The sequence below is a fragment of the Charadrius vociferus genome, unplaced genomic scaffold (genome assembly GCF_000708025.1).
Source record: "Charadrius vociferus isolate BGI_N301 unplaced genomic scaffold, ASM70802v2 scaffold196, whole genome shotgun sequence".
NCBI classification, from domain to species: Eukaryota; Metazoa; Chordata; class Aves; order Charadriiformes; family Charadriidae; genus Charadrius; species Charadrius vociferus.
The window spans coordinates 298,580-316,989 of NW_009648953.1; the positions used below are offsets into that span (position 1 = coordinate 298,580).

At 41.4% G+C, this 18,410-nt stretch overlaps 1 protein-coding gene across 1 annotated transcript in view; it reads right to left on the reverse strand.

Moving 5' to 3' along the window:
• The window catches only part of TMEM178B (transmembrane protein 178B), a 222,800-nt gene that overhangs the window by 156,319 nt on the left and 48,071 nt on the right, over positions 1 to 18,410 (reverse strand). The window contains exon 2 of the mRNA XM_009887392.1: positions 5,871 to 5,984. Coding sequence (XP_009885694.1) covers positions 5,871 to 5,984 — 114 coding nt within the window. The remainder of the gene's footprint in view (positions 1 to 5,870; positions 5,985 to 18,410) is intronic.

Sequence of the window (18,410 nt, forward strand, 5' to 3'; positions counted from 1 at the left end):
CCCCCACAAAAAGAATTTTTTCCCCCCCCCCCCCCCCCCAGCAGTTTTACTGGTTATAAGGAGATATTTGAGTGCTATCTAGGCGTAAATGAGGAAACCTTAATCTCCTGCAAAGCTTGAACCGTTAAGGCTGATAAAATCCATTCAGATTTCAGAGTAGATGCTATATGAATTAAAATATTACCACCCTACATCCTGTAGAAATCCTTCATTTCCTCCAATACTTGCTCCTCTCAATGTGCCAGGCTATTACTTTTGACTTTACAATTCATTTTTTATGCAAATGGATTTCAGACCACCACAAACACAGGATTGTCATTTTCAACAGCACAGATGAATGTTATTATTCGAATTAACACAAGGCATTATGGTTCCTCTTCTCCCGACAATGCAGCTCCCCATACCAATGCTCTAAATTCAGATCCCACATCCTGTGGTCCCACAGCGTAAGTGAGGGGGTAGGAGATGGGCAAAGGAGATCCCACAGTGCCAGACAAGGATCTTTTCCAAAAAAAGCAGGAAATTCTAAACACTTCACAAATAGGTAGCTGATGCTTCCTGAGAACTGGTTCTCTCTAAAGCAGTCTGGTGACACAATTTCTAAGCTGTGCAGGAAGAGATCAGTTTCCATAGCAATTCCAGCCACCTTCTGCCCAGATGCAGCACTCTCCATGTTCCTGCACACAAAACATGGCTGCTGTGGAAGACGGGCCTAGGTGGCAATGGCAAGCTGGAGAAGAACAGACAAACAGAAATTCCCTCTTTTGTGGCTGCATTTAATCCAAAGTACAATTCAGGTTTGTGATATATAGGGAGGAAGGAAAAATAACAGACAAAGACCCAGCTATCTACCTTGCATGATAGGCTCTGTGAGTCAGCAAAATAATAGCTTTTGGAGAGAAGGAAGAATTTTTCATCCCTCTTCTGATGTGGAGACTTTTATGTGATACAGCACAAGGCACTGGGAGTTCTGCCATACAAAGGCTCTGGGTACCATGCAGCATTTGTCCCATTTCAGCTACCAAGGCAGGAGAGAGGGAAGAGGCAGTGGTTTAACTTGTTCTGAGAGAAAAAGAAACCTCGGTCTTCAAGAACACACATTGGCAACTTGCTTGTTTGCAGTGCTTTAAAGCCATAACACTTTCTTCACCTGCCTTGGAGAGAAAGTGTCCCTGGAAAAGCCCTCTTTTACCCTTCTCTTGCCAAGACCACAGTGAGGAAAATTCTAGAGTGACTCACGAGCATTAGCCCTGTGAGGCTCCAAGCAGGTCCCGAGCCCACAGCAGGCTAACCCACAATTCTGTAATACCTACACCACTGTTCTTGTTGAAATTGTTCAACAAATGGATACACAAAGAAGTCCCATGGCAAATTCAACTATGTTCAAAGGTAAAAATGAGTGAGGAAGCATAAGGTCTAAACAAAAACAGCTAGAGGCAAAAAAAAAACCCACATCATGCTAGACTGGCTTTAAGAAAGTATGAAGACAATCCCCTCTCCTCTTATCTGCATCTTCCTCCCTTTTCTGCACTACTTGGCTTCCTCAAAATAAGTTTCTAATCCTAACTCTCCCAGCAAGACAATGAAATGCAGATAGCTGGCTTAAGCATGTTTAGAAATTCCTCTCTGCATTTATCTTCCATGCTGTGGTTACCCTTTTTCGCAAAACAGTTGTTTCTTAAAGACTGCAGCAGAAGATCAATTTAGAGCCTGGGTTGTCTGTAGCCCATTTAGAAGAAAAAAAAAAAGAAAAAAAAAAAAGAAACAACCTTTCTACAGTCCTCCTGATGATATAAAACAGCATCAACCCAACAGGTTTCTGTTTTGCTCCAAGGAGTAAGCCAGTAGACTAAATACTCCCAGGGCTTTGAGTGCCTTACCCCTCACAATGGCTTTATGGAGACAAGCACTGTTGATTCCTGGAAGATGCCAAACTGAATATATCACATCCTCTCGTTGCCTTGGTGGTACTACCATTTTCAAAGAAAACACAGCCTTTCACCTTCTGTGCCATAATATACATGATAATGTTTTCCTGAAGTTTTTGGGACGAGAAAAAAAAAAAGAAAGATTAGCATCAACACAGCCTCTTTTTTATGCTCAGCTTTCTTAAAGTACAAGCATCCAGTTGAAGTGCTTATTCCATCATCTGAAAACACCTGTTACCCCTCCCAATGTCTGTACCATATTCCACAGCTCAAACCCCTGCCACAATCATTTTCCCCATGTTTTGTAAACACAAATCTGTAGCACCCTGAAAGTGAGCCTACGAGAACAGCATAAAACACATGGAACTGAATATGTGAATAAATGTAGAACTGTTCAGGGTTTTTATTATTATTATTATTATTTTTGTTCTAATATATACCTGCATTTCTAAAAGCATCAGTGATGCTGCTGGAGTTTTTCAGAAGCCAGAACTATGGACCAAGTTTCCATGCAGAAGACTAGGGCCAAAATGTGACAGGATAAATGCCTACTAGTGACTCAGTCATATCATTACACTGGCATCTTCCATAAAGAGACAGTTACTCATGCTCAAAGTTGTTGGACAAAGCTTTACTTCCCCCTCACAGCTCATACAGACACTCGTTTTGTCTAACCAGTTGAACATTTATCTCCTGGAAGGTGAGAGCTCGCAATAGTACAATCATCCTTCCCTCTATCCTTGTTTAACCAGAGATGGTCAAGCGGACGTGATTGCAGGGAAGTGAAGTCCCGTTTCCCCAGCTCATGATGCCATAGGCAATCAATTTGGAGCAAAGGTTCCTTCTTGAAAATGTCAAACAGAATGAAAAAAGATAAAATCAAAAGTTATAAAGTCAGCTCCAACCATTCCTCCAGGTAGCCACTCCACTGGGTTCCTCTAGCATAGCTGACAGCACAGCTAGAGGAATACCTGCTTTCTGTGCTGACTGGTCCCATGGGGTCCTTAGCCTCAAATTAATTGCCTCTCACCCACTCCTGCCATTCAAGAGAAACTGCTGGAGCATCAGTCCTGCCTGCCAGTCTGAAAAAAAGCAGTCTGCTGGGCATGGCTGGAGCCCTCCATCTTCTGTTCCCCCAACCCAGTACACAGGCAAAGCAACAGATTTCCTTTCTAGGCCCACAGTTTGCTGCCCATGCACCAGAGAAGCAAAACAACCACGACTGGCATATGTCAAAGGACAGCAGTGGTGTCAGCCTAGAAAAGGCATTTTCTTTAGCAGGATGATCAGACACTCTGGTTTCACCTTTCCAGTTCCCCTGAAATTCTCCAGGATGTCATTATTTTGCCCCAGTGTTTCATCAGGAAATAGGGTTGGGGGTTTTGGGGTTTTTTTTTTTGTTCCCCCCCCCCTCTCCCCCCCTTTCTTTCATCTTATGCTACAGACCTGAGAAATTACCAATGGCAAGAGAATAAGGAACAACAGGCCTTGGCCCCGCTTATTCACTATTTGTCACAACACTCAGTGAGAGGGAAATTCTGAATAGAGAATTGTTCAGAGGAAAATAATGTCCAGGTTGAATTGGAAATGCTATTCTGCCTCAGGATGAGCAGTGGTGAGCTGAAGTAGCTGTGCCCTGGATGAAGCTAGTCCAGAGGTACAGAATGAGGTCAGCCGCTAAGGCAGGGACTAAAACTACAGGGACTTTCTGAAGGGACTTAAGAGTCTTGCCCTACTTTATGTCTACTCCACTGCAAATATTTTCTAAAGGGAGAACATCCCTCTCAACCAAAACATGATCTGAAGGGACTGCTATTACCTTTGTCTTTTAAAACAGATGTTTTACAGCAAGTTTGTTCATTCTTAAATGCAGTGACCTCCAGATCCTGCAGTGGCTAACTCATATATCAAACACTCACCATTGCACCTAACTGCTCTGGAGAAGAGAGTGCTTCAGCAAAGTATTTCTTTCTTTTCCTGTCTTTAGATAGGGAGATTCAAATTGCAGTCTTATCTATATCTACCCATGCTTTTCCGACTCACGAACTAGCAAGAAAATCCGGGTCAGAAATATGCATACACACCCACACACTTGGTGTACCCTCCCCCAGGGAGGAGACAAACAGCCTCACCCTGAAAGTGCCTGGGACCAAATCAGATATGTAAATGTGTGAGAACAGTGTGTCTAGACTGACAATTTGGAGACTGATGAATGCCCTACTGAAGGCTCCCATCAGCTGCCAACACACCAGGCTCAGGAACTTGCTGATCCCACCAAAGAATGCATGCGCCGAGGAACTAACACGGCCAGCCATATTAGTAATTATATTTAAACTGAAAAAAATACAAATACAGCTTCCAAATAGCCCTTTACCCGAGCCATTGCCAAAATAAAGATGAACTTAAGACAATAACTCCTACATTAATTAGCGAGATTCACGGTGGATAAATGCAGAAAAGTCATTGTTGCTCACAGCAGCGGCAAAAGCACATATACACAGCCAATAGCATAAACCAAAGACCTTTCCTACTGCCCTATGAACCCTAACAGAAGATATCTTGGGTGGAGGGTACATTTCTTTTTCCCATAGAGGAGCAATGTTAACGTAAAACTGACACCAGCAGAGATGACAGGTAGTAGCAGAAAATCTGAAGGGAACTGAACCACCTGACTTCTGATTTCAGGGACAAACGAGTGCAGCATAGTATTTTGAAAGACCAACCTCTTACAACCTTCTGAGAAGCATGAGATCAATATTCATTTTTTTCTTCAGATCACAATAAAAATATGTATTTATACACACACATTTAAAAAAAAAAGTTAGGAGTATAGCAAGACCCTGTAGAACTTTCTTAATGCTTCACCAGATTTGACCAGGCCGGTCTATGAGCACCAATGAGTCCCAAACCAGGCCTCACCTTAGCAGTGCAGGAAATAGACTATATCATTACATCTTACCCTCCCCAGAGCTTAAAAGGACCCTTCCAAAGCAACAGCCACATAAGGCAGGAGTGAAACAAGGACCGAGAGCCTTGGGAACACCAGAGGTCTTACACATTTCTCAAGCTGACACAGTCTGGACAGTAGCTGCTTACTACCACCTTTCAAGGTTTTCAATCAGAATCAGCATCCCTCAGCCCCTGCCATCTTCAAGGAGCTGTTAGCTGCTTCCACTTAGACATAGAAGCTCAAGACATTCATCAGTAAACACCCCATGACTATGTAGTAAACAAGAGCAAGTTGCAGTGGCATCCTTCCTTGTGAAATCCTACCTCTTCCATTATAATAGTGAAACTCCTTTTTCATCTCCAAGATGAGAAGGAGAAAAGCTTTAAGGCCAGCTGATACATCTCAAGGCAATTCCATCCCTGTCAGATCTTGTTGCTTCAGCAAATGTTACAAGTTGGTGACCACTGGCTACAATTATCACTAAGGGCAAAGCTCCTTTCCTGTGCCTTAAAGGGTGCAGCATTTCTCTTTCTAGATCTTCAAAGGAGAGTGATGCCACACTCGCCCAGAAGCTGCAGGCAGCAGGACATATTCTGCAATAAAAGCAAGCAATGAATTCTGCTGAAAGCAGGAAACAGCAGCAGCATGAACTGCATGAGAATATGCTCAGGTATAGAGTGTTCTACTGAATTAAAAAATAGGGCATTGATTTTGTTATTAATTTTTGTATTTAACTCAATATTAATCTCTGCATACAAATGCCTCTTCCCCACTGCCACTTACTTCTTCATGCCTCAGCAGAATTTCTAGTCAGCAACAGAAACGGAGATGTAGGTCCTAAGAACAAATCAATCAGTCTGCTGCAAAGACAAACTGCATGAGAAGAGGGCTCTGAGCGGGTTGTCAGTCAAAGCCTCTGCTCTCTTTTATCAGTGAGTACCTCCCTTAGTCCACACACGAGAAGAACGTAGAAGAAAGCCAGCAACACTTACGCAAGGCATGCCACTCATCCTGGCGGATTGTCTTGGTGATGTTGTAGGTGAGGTTCTTGGGAATGGTCGCTGAGGAGTAGTGGTACTTGATGTACGTGCACCGCTCAATTGCTCCTGGGAAGGGCAAAATGCAGAAAAGAAAGTGCTGTTAAATGAATGCAACATGTTCTCCCAGCTGTAGACTAGATGGGCTCGACAACCAAAAGCAAAGGCTAGGAGCAAAGCAACCCCTACTATCAGTCTACTAGTGACAACCAATGCTATCTTTAGCCCATGACAGGCACAAACTACCTGTAGGGTAAGCTCACATCCAAACTTATGATACACCAGATACATAACAGATATCTATGTGGCAAATCATGCTTCTTTCATTTCTTTTCCCTGAACCATGAGCTGGAAGCAGGCATGCCAGCATTTACTGTGTAGAAACCGTAAATTCACGTCTTAGCTTATCATGCAGTAATGTGTCTCAATGCCCATACTCCAGAAGATACACAAAGCAAACATCTTTGATCTTTCCTTCAGTAATAAAAAACAGCACAGGAAAATTAATATATATCGATAATGAACAGTTTTCCTGACCCCCTTCCACCTCACAGCCAAGCAGCAAGACAAACAGAAGGATACATGACAAGCTGTGTCTCTTGAAGGTACCCAGACACTTTCATAGTGGGCTCAGAAGCAGAATTTACTGGCAACTCTGAATAATGAACCTCAGGTGGCAACACGAATAGATGAAATGGGCAATTTTTCCCCCTGTACTCAGGATCTCATCTGTGTTCCATGGAAAAAAGCACCACGTGCTGCTTCTGTTTGTCTTCTGGTTACATTACATCCTCCTTTAACAGCCAACTTTCCTTCCTCTACAATAATCACACCTCCAGGCCCTGATCTCCTGGCATCTCTCTGCATAGTTAGTGTCCTTAGAGAAATGGGTCTGGCATAACCTGATGCTTTCCATGAATTATAGCCTAGCCAAATTTTGCATCTGATCAGAAACCTGCGAGAGTGCAACCACTCTTGCATTGATGAAAAACAGTAAGGTTTCCTACATCCCTTTTGCCAGCATCCTCAGCTAACGCTGGCTTTATTAGACCTTCCCACTCAGATTCAAAACTCATAAAAGTCATTTTGCCATTAATATTATGGTATTTTGGATCAGGCCTTTAATAACTAAATAGGCATCCTTAATGTGGTTGGCCACACTGTTTGCTACTAGCTACCACTGGTGAGAGAAGCAGCTATGCTGGAAATGCTTTTATGTATTAAAAATACATTAAGACAGGCACTCAATAGAATAAATTAAATGAAGCAATGAATTATATAAATAAGGACAAGTGCTATACACCGAGAGGCAGGTAAAGAACACTTACTATCAGCCTGAACTGAAAAGGCAGAGCCATTAGCCTTATATCTACAGCTCCTAGGGGTTAAATATGCTTTTATGCCAGTAGAAATACAAGTTTCTACCTCAGGTTGTAAAATATTACTTGGCATAAACTTAGATGATACACCATGAATTCACAGCATGAATAAGAAAGCCCAGGAAACAAAATTATTAGTTACATCACAGTCTACTAGCATCTTCCAAAGTTAGTGCAATACAAACATTTGAGGTCCTCATTGTTTGCTCCTCTTAAGTATTCTTCACATTCTGCCTTTGACAGCAATTAGATTAGACAAAGCCAAATATTATAGGGGAAAAAGGCAAAATATTTACATATGTATCCGCCTGCCCTGACAGCATGATGGGCTTCTGTGTGAGTCTGCACCATCTGGGCACCAAATGTACGCCCAGAATTAAAGTTTCAAACCAAGAATAGTATTTAAAAAAAGACAGCTAGTGTGCAAAGAGCTTTAAAAAAAGCCCAAAATCACAACCCTGTCTTCTTATAGGCTTTCCTATCCCCTTTTTTCAGATGCTTTCATGGATCAGAAGCATTGGCATGGAAAATGCTTATTTGTCAGAAAATAATCTCTAAGGTATCAGATACCTGCCCAGAGAAAAGGCTTATATAAAATAGCAGGCAAGGACACAGAGCCAAGATTCCAAATAAAAGCATACAGAAGGAAGAAAGAAAAAAGTCATATTCCATTTGCTATAACTTCTTAAAGTAATCAGCAGAAAGCACCTCCTCTTACACCAAAGAGGCTAATTTCTAGCAGGGTCCATCAAACTTTATTCTTACTGCAAATACTATTAGCAGTAATGCTGCGAGCTATTCACTGTCTTATATCACCAAAGCCTAAAGCAGAAAGAGATATGATGGTCTGAATTCAGGTCATCACTTCACCACACATATAATTTCAGCCTTAAGTCTCATTAAAGCCATGAGGTTATAAACATAAGGCCGAAATTATATGGGCCTTATGTTTATAACCTCATGGCTTTAATGAGACTTAAGTACATGTTTAAAGACTGTCTAGAACTAAGAGTACAACTGCAGTGGCAATGGTTCAATGGTAGATCAAGTACAGGCAAATTTTTAATGGTAAATTCCATTATGATCTCCTTCCCAGCCACACAACACATTTCAACACTGTTCCCACCTCTTAACATCCTATTAGCCAATAAACATCATGACTCCAACCAAGAGTTTGTAGGTACCAGAAGGTAAAGTGCTCTTCAGCATACATTGTGAGATACGTTCTCCTTTCTTCCCTACTTGTCTCTGAAATATCAGGGCTGGCCACTGCGTGCACTCAACAGGGCTGAGCAGAGTACAGAGAATTCACTTGTACCTGGAAATTGTCCCCACTACTTGTCTTCAACAGGGAAACAGACCCCTAGGTCAGACAGATAAGGATGCTGCTCCTGCATTTTCACCCTTCTCTGAAGGGTTCACTGCTGGAATGGGTAGGCCCAATTAATTTTTTGTTTTGTTTGCTCAAAATACTTCAGTCTAATCCAAGTTACTGGGCTCAATAAAGGGATAAATGCGAGAAACGTAATGGTCTATGATATACCAGAGGTCAGCCTACATGAGCTAATGGGCCCTTTTGGCTTTAGGCTATTAAACTCTCCTGTGAATGCTGAGTTTAACACACTCAGGAGAATGTAGTTCGGAGTGTTTCAGAGCTGTCTTCTACTAGCTTCCAGCACTTCAGTCACTTCAAACTCCACAAATGCAGCAACCACTGGAGAGAGCATGTGGCCATCTTCATCTGCATGGCCACTGCTGATAAGAGAGGCAGGTGGGATCTTACTGGGAACCTCAAGCTTTTCATTACCCAAACTGACAAGGTTTGTGATTGGTTGGCATTTAAACATGAGCCATTTATCTAAACCTGATCTCACAGGTGTAGAAGAGGGACCCTGCTGAGTTAATGCAACTGCACCAGCATGTATCTAGCTCGAGATAAGAACTGGCTTTTGAAACTTAGAAGGCGGCTTTCATTTTCCTGGACCTGCCAATAAATATTAGGAAAAGAATGAGTTTACAGCAGTGACAATTTCATACTTCATGACGTTTCCCTACTTGTTCCACATAGAAGAGAACTAGGCTCAAGACCCCCAAACATCAGGTTCCCTGAGGCCCCTGGGAGAAAAGAGGTAGTGACTGCAGCAAGGATCAGAACTACTGCTCTCCTGGAGAGCCCTCTCAGAAAAACCCTAAGAAATCTTGCCTTCAGATGAATTAATAGCTATGCTTATGCCAGTCTTCAGGGTGGGAGGGGAAGCAAGAGTAAGGAAAGAAAAAAAAAAAAAAGCGCCACACCAAAAAACCAAACCAACACCACTTTCCCTTCCATACCCTCAATAGGGTAACTGCAATTTAAGGAGCATCTGCAGGCTTCAGCACTAGCTTAGAAAGACCAACTGCAACTGCAGCTGAGCTCTGCACCTTGCTCAAATAACTGGGAACAGTATTTATAGCACAAACCAGTGAGTGGGTTTTTTCACCTATGCAGCTGCCATAGCAAGTGTTATAGCTGGCCACAAGAAATACGAAACAACCACAAAGCTGCTCCACTGACAGATGCAGTATATCCCGTGTTCCTCCAATCAAAGTGAAAGTGTTTGCTGAAAATCTTTTAAAAAGTGGCTGACATCTTCAAATAGTGCTAGGAAAGGGACCAGCAGGGAGATGCAACTAGAACCATGCAGAGCAAAACTCTGCCATTCCATCCTCACATAAACACAGATGCTCAGAGGGGATTTGGCAGCTGTAACTCTATGGTTGGCAACCCCATGTTCCAGCAAAGTTCAGATGCCAAATAAAACTGAGATAAGGAAACCAGAGATAGTTTCATCCAGAGTGGCTAAGTATCACAGCATCAAACATGCCAGTCCTCTTACTGACCCCCTTACCTGCTCAGTTCCCCTCTCATACCCGTTGAACATTTCTCCATACTGTCACATTATTATTATATAATATTTCCTCTTCTTTCCATTACAAGGACAATGGTTACACTGTGCTATAGCAGGAATATCACCTGAAGAGGTTTTGCAATTTTTTTTTTCAGTTCAATTTCTGAAACTCTCCCAATATCTTGATGTTAGTTCAGCTGCTAGTGAAAAAAATCAGTTCCCACTGCATTACCCCAGTAGAGGTCCCAAGCTGTTTGGTTCAGTCACCCCCTGTATTACCATTCTCCCATTCTAGGCTGAACAGGTTTGAGATAAATTAAAAGGAAGGTCATACTCCTGGTATCTGTACTGTATTTGTCTGGTGAGTAAACAGACAACTTTCTTCAGAACTTCTGGGCCAGTGTCTTTCTTCATCACCAAGCCACTACCCCTCCACCCCCTTTAAATACAATATTTCAACACTTTCAAACTGCACCAAGAAACAGTCTTTACTTTACCCATGCTTAATTTAAGAAATAGAATGAAAATTCAGAACACCACCAGGGTATTGGTCACATTAGTCCTAAAATTTGGATCTCCAAAGTGCCTAGAGACATGTGCCCTGTGAGGTCAGCTAGACTTTTGTGAAGGCTGTTGTCAAGTTTCAGGAACTTACACTGTCACTGTGATAATATAGTTTAGTCTTCCACATAATACAGACCAACTCATCTGACAGCTGGCAACAGAAAGCAGTCCTTCAGATGGTCTTTCATGAAACTGGTAATCTGTGAGAACAGTTCGGTAAGTGTCAGTAATGTCCCTTCAGATCCAGCCGAAGATGGCACACAGAAGAGTTATTTGCACAGGCTATCTGACTATACTCCCCTCCTGCCAACGAGGGCTGGAAGATTTCACATTTTTCTCCCCACAACTTTCAGGGCTGCAGATTGTGGAACCATCCTTGAGGTTCAGGTACAGATTTGCCCAATGCCTGCGAACAAGTTACCTCTGGTAGGTGGAGGGCTCACAGCTACACATAAGAATTTCTCCCACTCTAAGACCCGTTGCAGCAATCCTTGGGAATCTCAGACAGATGCAGGGAACTAGCAGCTCACTTGCTCTGGATGGACTGTGGCATGGCCATTCCAGACTTCACAGCCAGTTAGCACTAACAAGACAGTCACCTGGCTTTCTGTGACATGCAGAGATTTTAAGCCAGGTCATACCCACCCTTCTACTGTAGCATGTATGTTGATTTCTAAGAAGGATCCAGCTGTACAGCTAGTATTTGTTTTATTACATTTCCTGCCAAGGCTTTTGATATGATGAGCTTCCCTGAAGAGACTAACGTGGATGTTCCGAGCCTTTCTTACCTCCAGGCAGCTTTTCCTTCTTCTGTGTTGTAGATACCTCTGGATGAACTGTTCATAGCAAGCAACTTATTCCACAAAATTCACTCTTTGTGCTAGCTCTAATTTTTACAAATCTGTTTGAGAATTACTACACAAACATTTCCTAGTAAAAGGAATCTTAGCCTCTGGCTTGCAAACTGCACTCACTACATATTTGCTATTCATTATGAGAAGCTACCTTCTGTATGAAAGATCGCCTTAATCCCATGGTTTGGTTACTGTTCCCTCATTGGGTGACTATATGCATACCAAGCAGAAAGAAGATGTAAGATTAGTCATTTAGCCTCCAATTGTTTCACATTATCTTCAGAAAATCTGTAGAGCAGAGAAAGTTTACAGTTTTTTCTTAGCATAAGTAAGGTTTCCAGGGGCTATAATCATAGTTAGGGCTAGAATCAGGTTACACAAAGCAATTGCATGTGGCATATAGATCTGTTAGTGTCTTAAGTCTTGTCTGCCTTGGAAAAGTTCATTGCTAAATTATGCTAGCATTTTATACAGCCTCCAAACCAGGCTGGTGCAACTTAAGAATTATCACCTTCAGCTGTATGTGCTGCCCTCAGTCTCTAAAATAATTTCATTTGAATCATCAGAACTCATCTGGAGGTACCTTAATATAGGCAAGGTTGTTGCTACAGTTTCAGCATGCATTGACTGGTCAAACTAAACCCTGAAGGAAGGTAGTAGAAGAAATTGGGCTCTACCTTGACCAGCTGCTATGAGAGAATTGCAATCAGATATGCTGATTAGTCAATGAACTCATGATGAGTAACTATCTTCTTAATGAAGGCAGAGACTTCATTAGAAAGTATTGCAACACATTTAACAGGATTATTTCATTACCTCTGGAGTAATACTAAGCACAAAAGTACTGGTTACATATTTGTGCCCATCTATAAATACATTAATGCCAAAAATGTAGGGACATTATTCTTCTGCATTAATTGTGAAATCATTTATGTTAGAAGGGTCCTCTAGATGTCAACCTGCCCAATCCCTTGCTCAAAGGAGAAACAGCTTCAAAATTAAAATCAAATTCAAAGATAGTTCACATTGCTCAGGGCCTTGTCCAGTCAAGTCTTAAATATCTCCAAGAATGGAGGTGCATATCATCTTTGAGCATCTGTTCCAACATTTGACCACCTTCATCATGAGGGTCCCCTCCCCCCAATACCTAATCAGAATTTCCCTTGGTGCCACCTGAATATCTTGAATACTAGAATACCTAAGGGTAAAGGTCTAAAAATCCAGGAAGAATATGCAAATAGCATCACCTTAATCAACATGTCTGATGAATATTCATTAACTTATATGCATAAATAGAAGCCAATGTTCTAATTAATGGAGCTCAAGATAGATTTTCAGCTGCAGCATGGGCCAGTTTTTTAGAACAGGAGATCATATTTGTTCCTGCATGGTTCTGGCATCATCCTGAACTGAGGTTCAGCTTGATCTGCCAGGAGGACTTGTAGCTACTTGTCCTCAATAAAGGGAAACAACTTCTGGTAGTGGTTGTTGCTTGCTGTGGGCTGCGAGGAAATTGGGCTAATGCCTCCCTTCAGCTGACAGGTTGGGGTTTGACACCAAGTTGCTAGCCCCTAGCTGCTACCTCTACAAGTGATGAGAGGTGCACTATCAGCTTCTACCCACCATTTGCAGGTTTGTGTAAAAGACAGAAAGAGGGATGTGACACATTCCCCTTTCCCATTCACAGACAGGGCCAAGGGTCACATTGGGAGAGACAATGAATGTGTATGGTAACGCTTAGCATGTATCAGGAGTTCACTTTTGAAAATGATCTCCTAACCATCTCTAGTTACCATGCTTTGGTTTAATCACATGATGTGCTGTAAGACCATGCCAACTAGATTCTTCACAAATAAAGCTAAATTGGAAGATGAGCTAATGGGAATTCAACTAACGGGGCAAGAGCAGAGCCAGCCTGAAGTAACATTCCCTCCTTGAAAACACACACAAAGTGAACATTAGGTTCTAAGCACTAATTGTTTCTTACAAATCCACCTCCACTGTACCACACTATTTACAAATGTAGATCTAACCTGTGCTGTCTCTGCAGTTAGAATCATCCTGTTAAGGACTGCCAAAGGAAGTTCAGCCCTGTGTGACCATAGGTCTAGGAAAGCCACCTGGAAGAATGCCTTATCTACCTAGATTGTTGATCTCCAAGACTAGAGAAGCATATGGAGCAGCCACCATGACACGAACACAGGTCTGCAGTCAGGTTCTGTAGAGCTGCAGTCATCACTGATATGCTCACACCAGCCGTGCTCACAAATACAGGTTGGCAAATAGTCTGTGCTTTGGGTTCAAAGGCCAACTTGAAAAACTGGGGGGCGAATGGGGGAGGGGACACTGACAACCAGGAAAAAAAAAAATAACAAACCAGAATTCCAGATGAACTGAAAAGTTTTGTACAGCCACAAAATGGTATTAATCTGTAACTTATTTTGACACTTTAAAGAATAATTTAAAAAAATGTATTTCAACTAAAAGTCTGAAAAATGTATTTTGAGAATTCTAAACCACTGACTTTTTCTTAATTTCATAGTGTTTTTTCCAACTGAAACCAGTCATATTAGATCAAGTTTCACAAGTGGTTCTGCTCCCTCGCAAACTCTTTGCTTCGGCACCAATTTTCTGCATGAAAATAAATAACAATTTGTTAACTGTACTTACTATAAACTTACTTATAATCACACTAGGCTATACACTACCTATATCTTCCCTGTTGGGTAAAACACAGAAAGCCTGTGAGGCTGCCAGAGGCAAAAGGGATATTTCAATAGCCAGAACTCTACAGTATCATCTAAACTTGCTTTTTACATATAGATGTCTTTACTGACCACCAGAAAACACAATGAATACAGAACTTCAGTGAAACATACTCAGAAGATAACAGCAACCTCCCTTTTACCTGAAGAAAAAGCTTGCTTGTATTCCCCAAGTTGGCAGACACTGAAAGGATGAGACATTCATAAGATAAATCATTCTTCGTCCCTGAAATGGCACATACCCAGCAAATACATTAACAGAATGTATAGCTTAAAGATTTTCATTAGGAAAGTGAGCAAAGGTTTTTTCACAGTGACAAGCAGAACCTTCCCGCTCTTTTTTCCTCCCATTTTTCTTTTGCAGGTCATCTCATTTGACTTCCAAATAAAAGTTTCTCTCAGAGCCTCTATAGCTTAGTAAAACTTGTTAGACTGCTCAGCTAGTAAAGAAGTCTCGTAAAACCCCACTGCAAACATAGCAGGGGGGATGGTTGAAAGGATCCACGTACTGTACTATACTGTACTATCCATACAGAAATGGGGTAATAGATGACAGTAAGCCTTTCCCATTCTTCCCACATCATCTGGGATGAAAACCTGCCAGCTCACTTTCAGAACTGATCCATTAGACCTCTACAGATATGGAAAAAAAATCAGACACAAAGTGCACATGAAATGGAAGCAATCCATGAAACTTATAGATCTCCAGATGGACACAACAGCTTTGTCATGCGTGGGCTGTATGGTGACCAGATTCCACACAGGGACTTCCAAATATTTCAGACAGAAACACCTACTTTTCAATTTCAACTTCTGTTTCCACACCAACATATCTACATTTTCTTTTCAACCGCTGTGCAAGTAAGGATAGAGGTGCAGACATGTGTGCACGCACTGAGCAGACAGCAACATTTTCAGAGTAGAGGAAAAATGGAAGTGCCTGAACAGCTTTTGCCAGGCCTGTTCCGCACACACTCTCTGGATATCCCAGCAAATAGCAGCTTGCTTAAAGTAACCAGCTGGCAGAAGATAAATATTCCACCCATGATAAGAAAAGAATCCAAGTATGAGACCAAAAGCTGAATTTGCATTGGAAAGCGATGAGCTCACACTTTCTCTCCAGGGACCAAGGAAAGGGGGCTGGCAAGGAAGCTGGAGCAAGAAGATGGTTATGAAACACTTTTTTACTTCAGCTATTAATAACAGTCTCCAAGCCACAGGGCGCTTGAGAGGAGGAAGGCATCTCCTTGTTTCTATTAATCTTTTTGTCCACCTATTTGCATTGGGGTGGCCACAGGGGAGAGGGAAGCACAGCACGAACGAAAAGTTAAGGAGGTTAAAAGGGCTGAAAAATATTTGCTCCTACTTGTTTGGAGGCAGAAATTAAATGATCAATAAAAAGTCACTGAGACAGCAATTACCAGTAAAAACTCACTGATGACCCAATAGCTCATAGAACAAAGCATTATCTCAGCACTGCTGTCAAGCCAAAGAAAAAGCACAGCAAAGACTATGCCACGGACAGGTTTCTTTTATATGAATGTACATCTTCTGATTCTCATTGTAAGATACTCCCATGAAGCTTGGTATTTATTGAACCAGCTTTGAAACCAATTTCAAAGAGATGTCTGGGAAGCAGGGTCCCAGATTGCCAAGAAGAAAATAAGGATGGGTCCCACTGTTATCACTAATTCTGCTGAGGATCTATCATCACATACAGTGAAGTCTAAGGATGCCCATCTCTGTACCTTGGAAAGCTATTTTATATGCTGCTTTACAATGTAAATGTGCTTTTCTATACACATTTAATTCTCTTTACTTCTTAAAGTGAGAGGAACGTAAGCCCTTCTCTGTGTCTCCATACTGTTAGTTTACAGCTAGCTCCATAAATTGCTGAGGTGGAGAAAGCGCTTAGCTTTCTTGTAGCACTTCAAGTTCTTGTAGCACTTCAACCTCATGTTTAAACAGCAGAAATCACAACATGACAGAGAATCATTCAGACGGTTTGCAACCCACATTAAGGAACTTAAGCTGAGACCTGACACAGACTAATCTCCAAGTAGGCTCCACTTACAGGTTCTGCCTCATCCAGCACCTACAGCAGTCATAAGAACATCACTTAAATGAAAGGACTTACGAGGACTATGCAACATATCTATATGACACTATTTTCCTGTAGGCTTTGCCACTCAACTGAACTTGAGGGGTGGGGCAGAAGTTTCACAACTTTCACTTAAACATAAATTGTTGTGAGGAAAAAGAAGAGAGAAGGACAAAGTTCTTGGCAGGGGTCGTGTATTAGGGATTCACAGGAGTCAAACGAAGGAGAGCAATTTTTAGAAGAATAACTATGTATTTCCCTATCTTAATGGCTAGCACAAAGTCAAAAAGCATTTTGCTTATATACTGAAGTTAAGATGTGGTTTCTTAATTCACATGGTTATGTGTAAGAGGTGAATTGGCCTACCTTAAATTTGGGGGAGTATAACATCATTAGCATGGATTCCGGTTTGCACATTTTAAACAAAAGTTAACTATGAGAAACCACAGGATTTGAAAGGATTTCAGTTCTAAAAATACTACCAGCAGGGAACTAGTTTATCAAAGAAATACCTGAGGAAGGAATCCAGCATCAGCTTTTCAGCAAGGCTGGCTTTTTTTTTTTTTTTAACTGAGAAGACTACAGCATGGATAGATCAGAAAGGGTGTACTCTGCTGTGCCCATAAACTGTTCCCTCAATCTAGTGTGCGCTGAGCTTGTAACCTCCTTTGCTGATAAGACAGACTATCTCCGTCCATCAAGGACTCTAGTGGGACTTTAAAACTATGCAAACAGAAGACTTTGGACATATTCTGTCTTTGGTGGAAAGATTCCTTTCTTAATAAGTACATCCTTATCTTCTGGATTCCCTAAGATTCATTAGGCTTTTTTGATACTGTCCCCATTCTAGTTGTTTCAAATAACTGTTAGAGTAGTGTGGTTGGAAGAAAGGCATTTTCAAGACATCACTTCATACACAAAGAAGTATTTCCCAGACTAAGGTACCCTGCAGTTATTAAACGTATACGCAGTGTAAAGCTAACAGACAAGATCATCCTTAAGTGAGCAGTTTCCCCTGCAAGTTTGTAATGTCTCTTGCCCCATAAACTATGCCAACTGAATATCTACTCAGATCATGCAGCCTGATGGACAACAGCTACTGAAACTACCTTGAAATAAACCTTGGGACTGTTTACTGGCAAGTAGGGACCACTAAATTGTAAAGATAGTATATACAATGACTCTCCAAAGTAAGGAGTAGTTTCATGTTTTACCATGCTCATTCCCTGTAAAGTCATTCCCTGGATTGTCCTTGTTCAAATTATTCATTAACTGGTGAGTTGCCATCACTAAATTACAAGGCTGCTCCATCTTCCTTTTTAAAGGAGTATGCATTCAGAGGGACAAAAGATTTCACAGCTGACTGCCCTTTCTCTGCAAGGCCATTTGCTGCACTGTTGTAACTGGACTTACTATTGTACATGAGGGCTTGAATCAAATAAGGGCCTTAAGAAATGAAATGTTGTGTAGATATTTAAAAAGTAGTCCTTGAATAGTCAAACAAACTGAAAAACACAACTAGAAAGAAGAAGATAAAGATGGTGTTAAGAAGATCAGACAACTGTACTGTGAAATCCAAGATGAGCTAAAGCACAATTTGGCCATTCTAAAACCTATGAACCACAGATATTGTTAATCTCTCTGCAGCTGTCTGAAATCATAAGTGGTTTCTCCCTTATAGAAGGAAATGATTCTTGAAAAAGTATTTGAAATGGGAAAGGTTGGAGGATGTGATCAAAAAATATTTTTCCAGTTGACTGGACTGTGCCCTTACTGATCTAGTGATGAGTTTTGCAATACCATCCTACACTCTTGTGTCCAGACGGCTTAGACATTGAGTACCTCTCCTCAAATGCTCCAATAATTCATTTCTGGTGCTAGCATCAAGTACATTTGACTGCAGCCAGAGCTTAAGTCAACAAATTAGAGTTAGAATCTCAACAT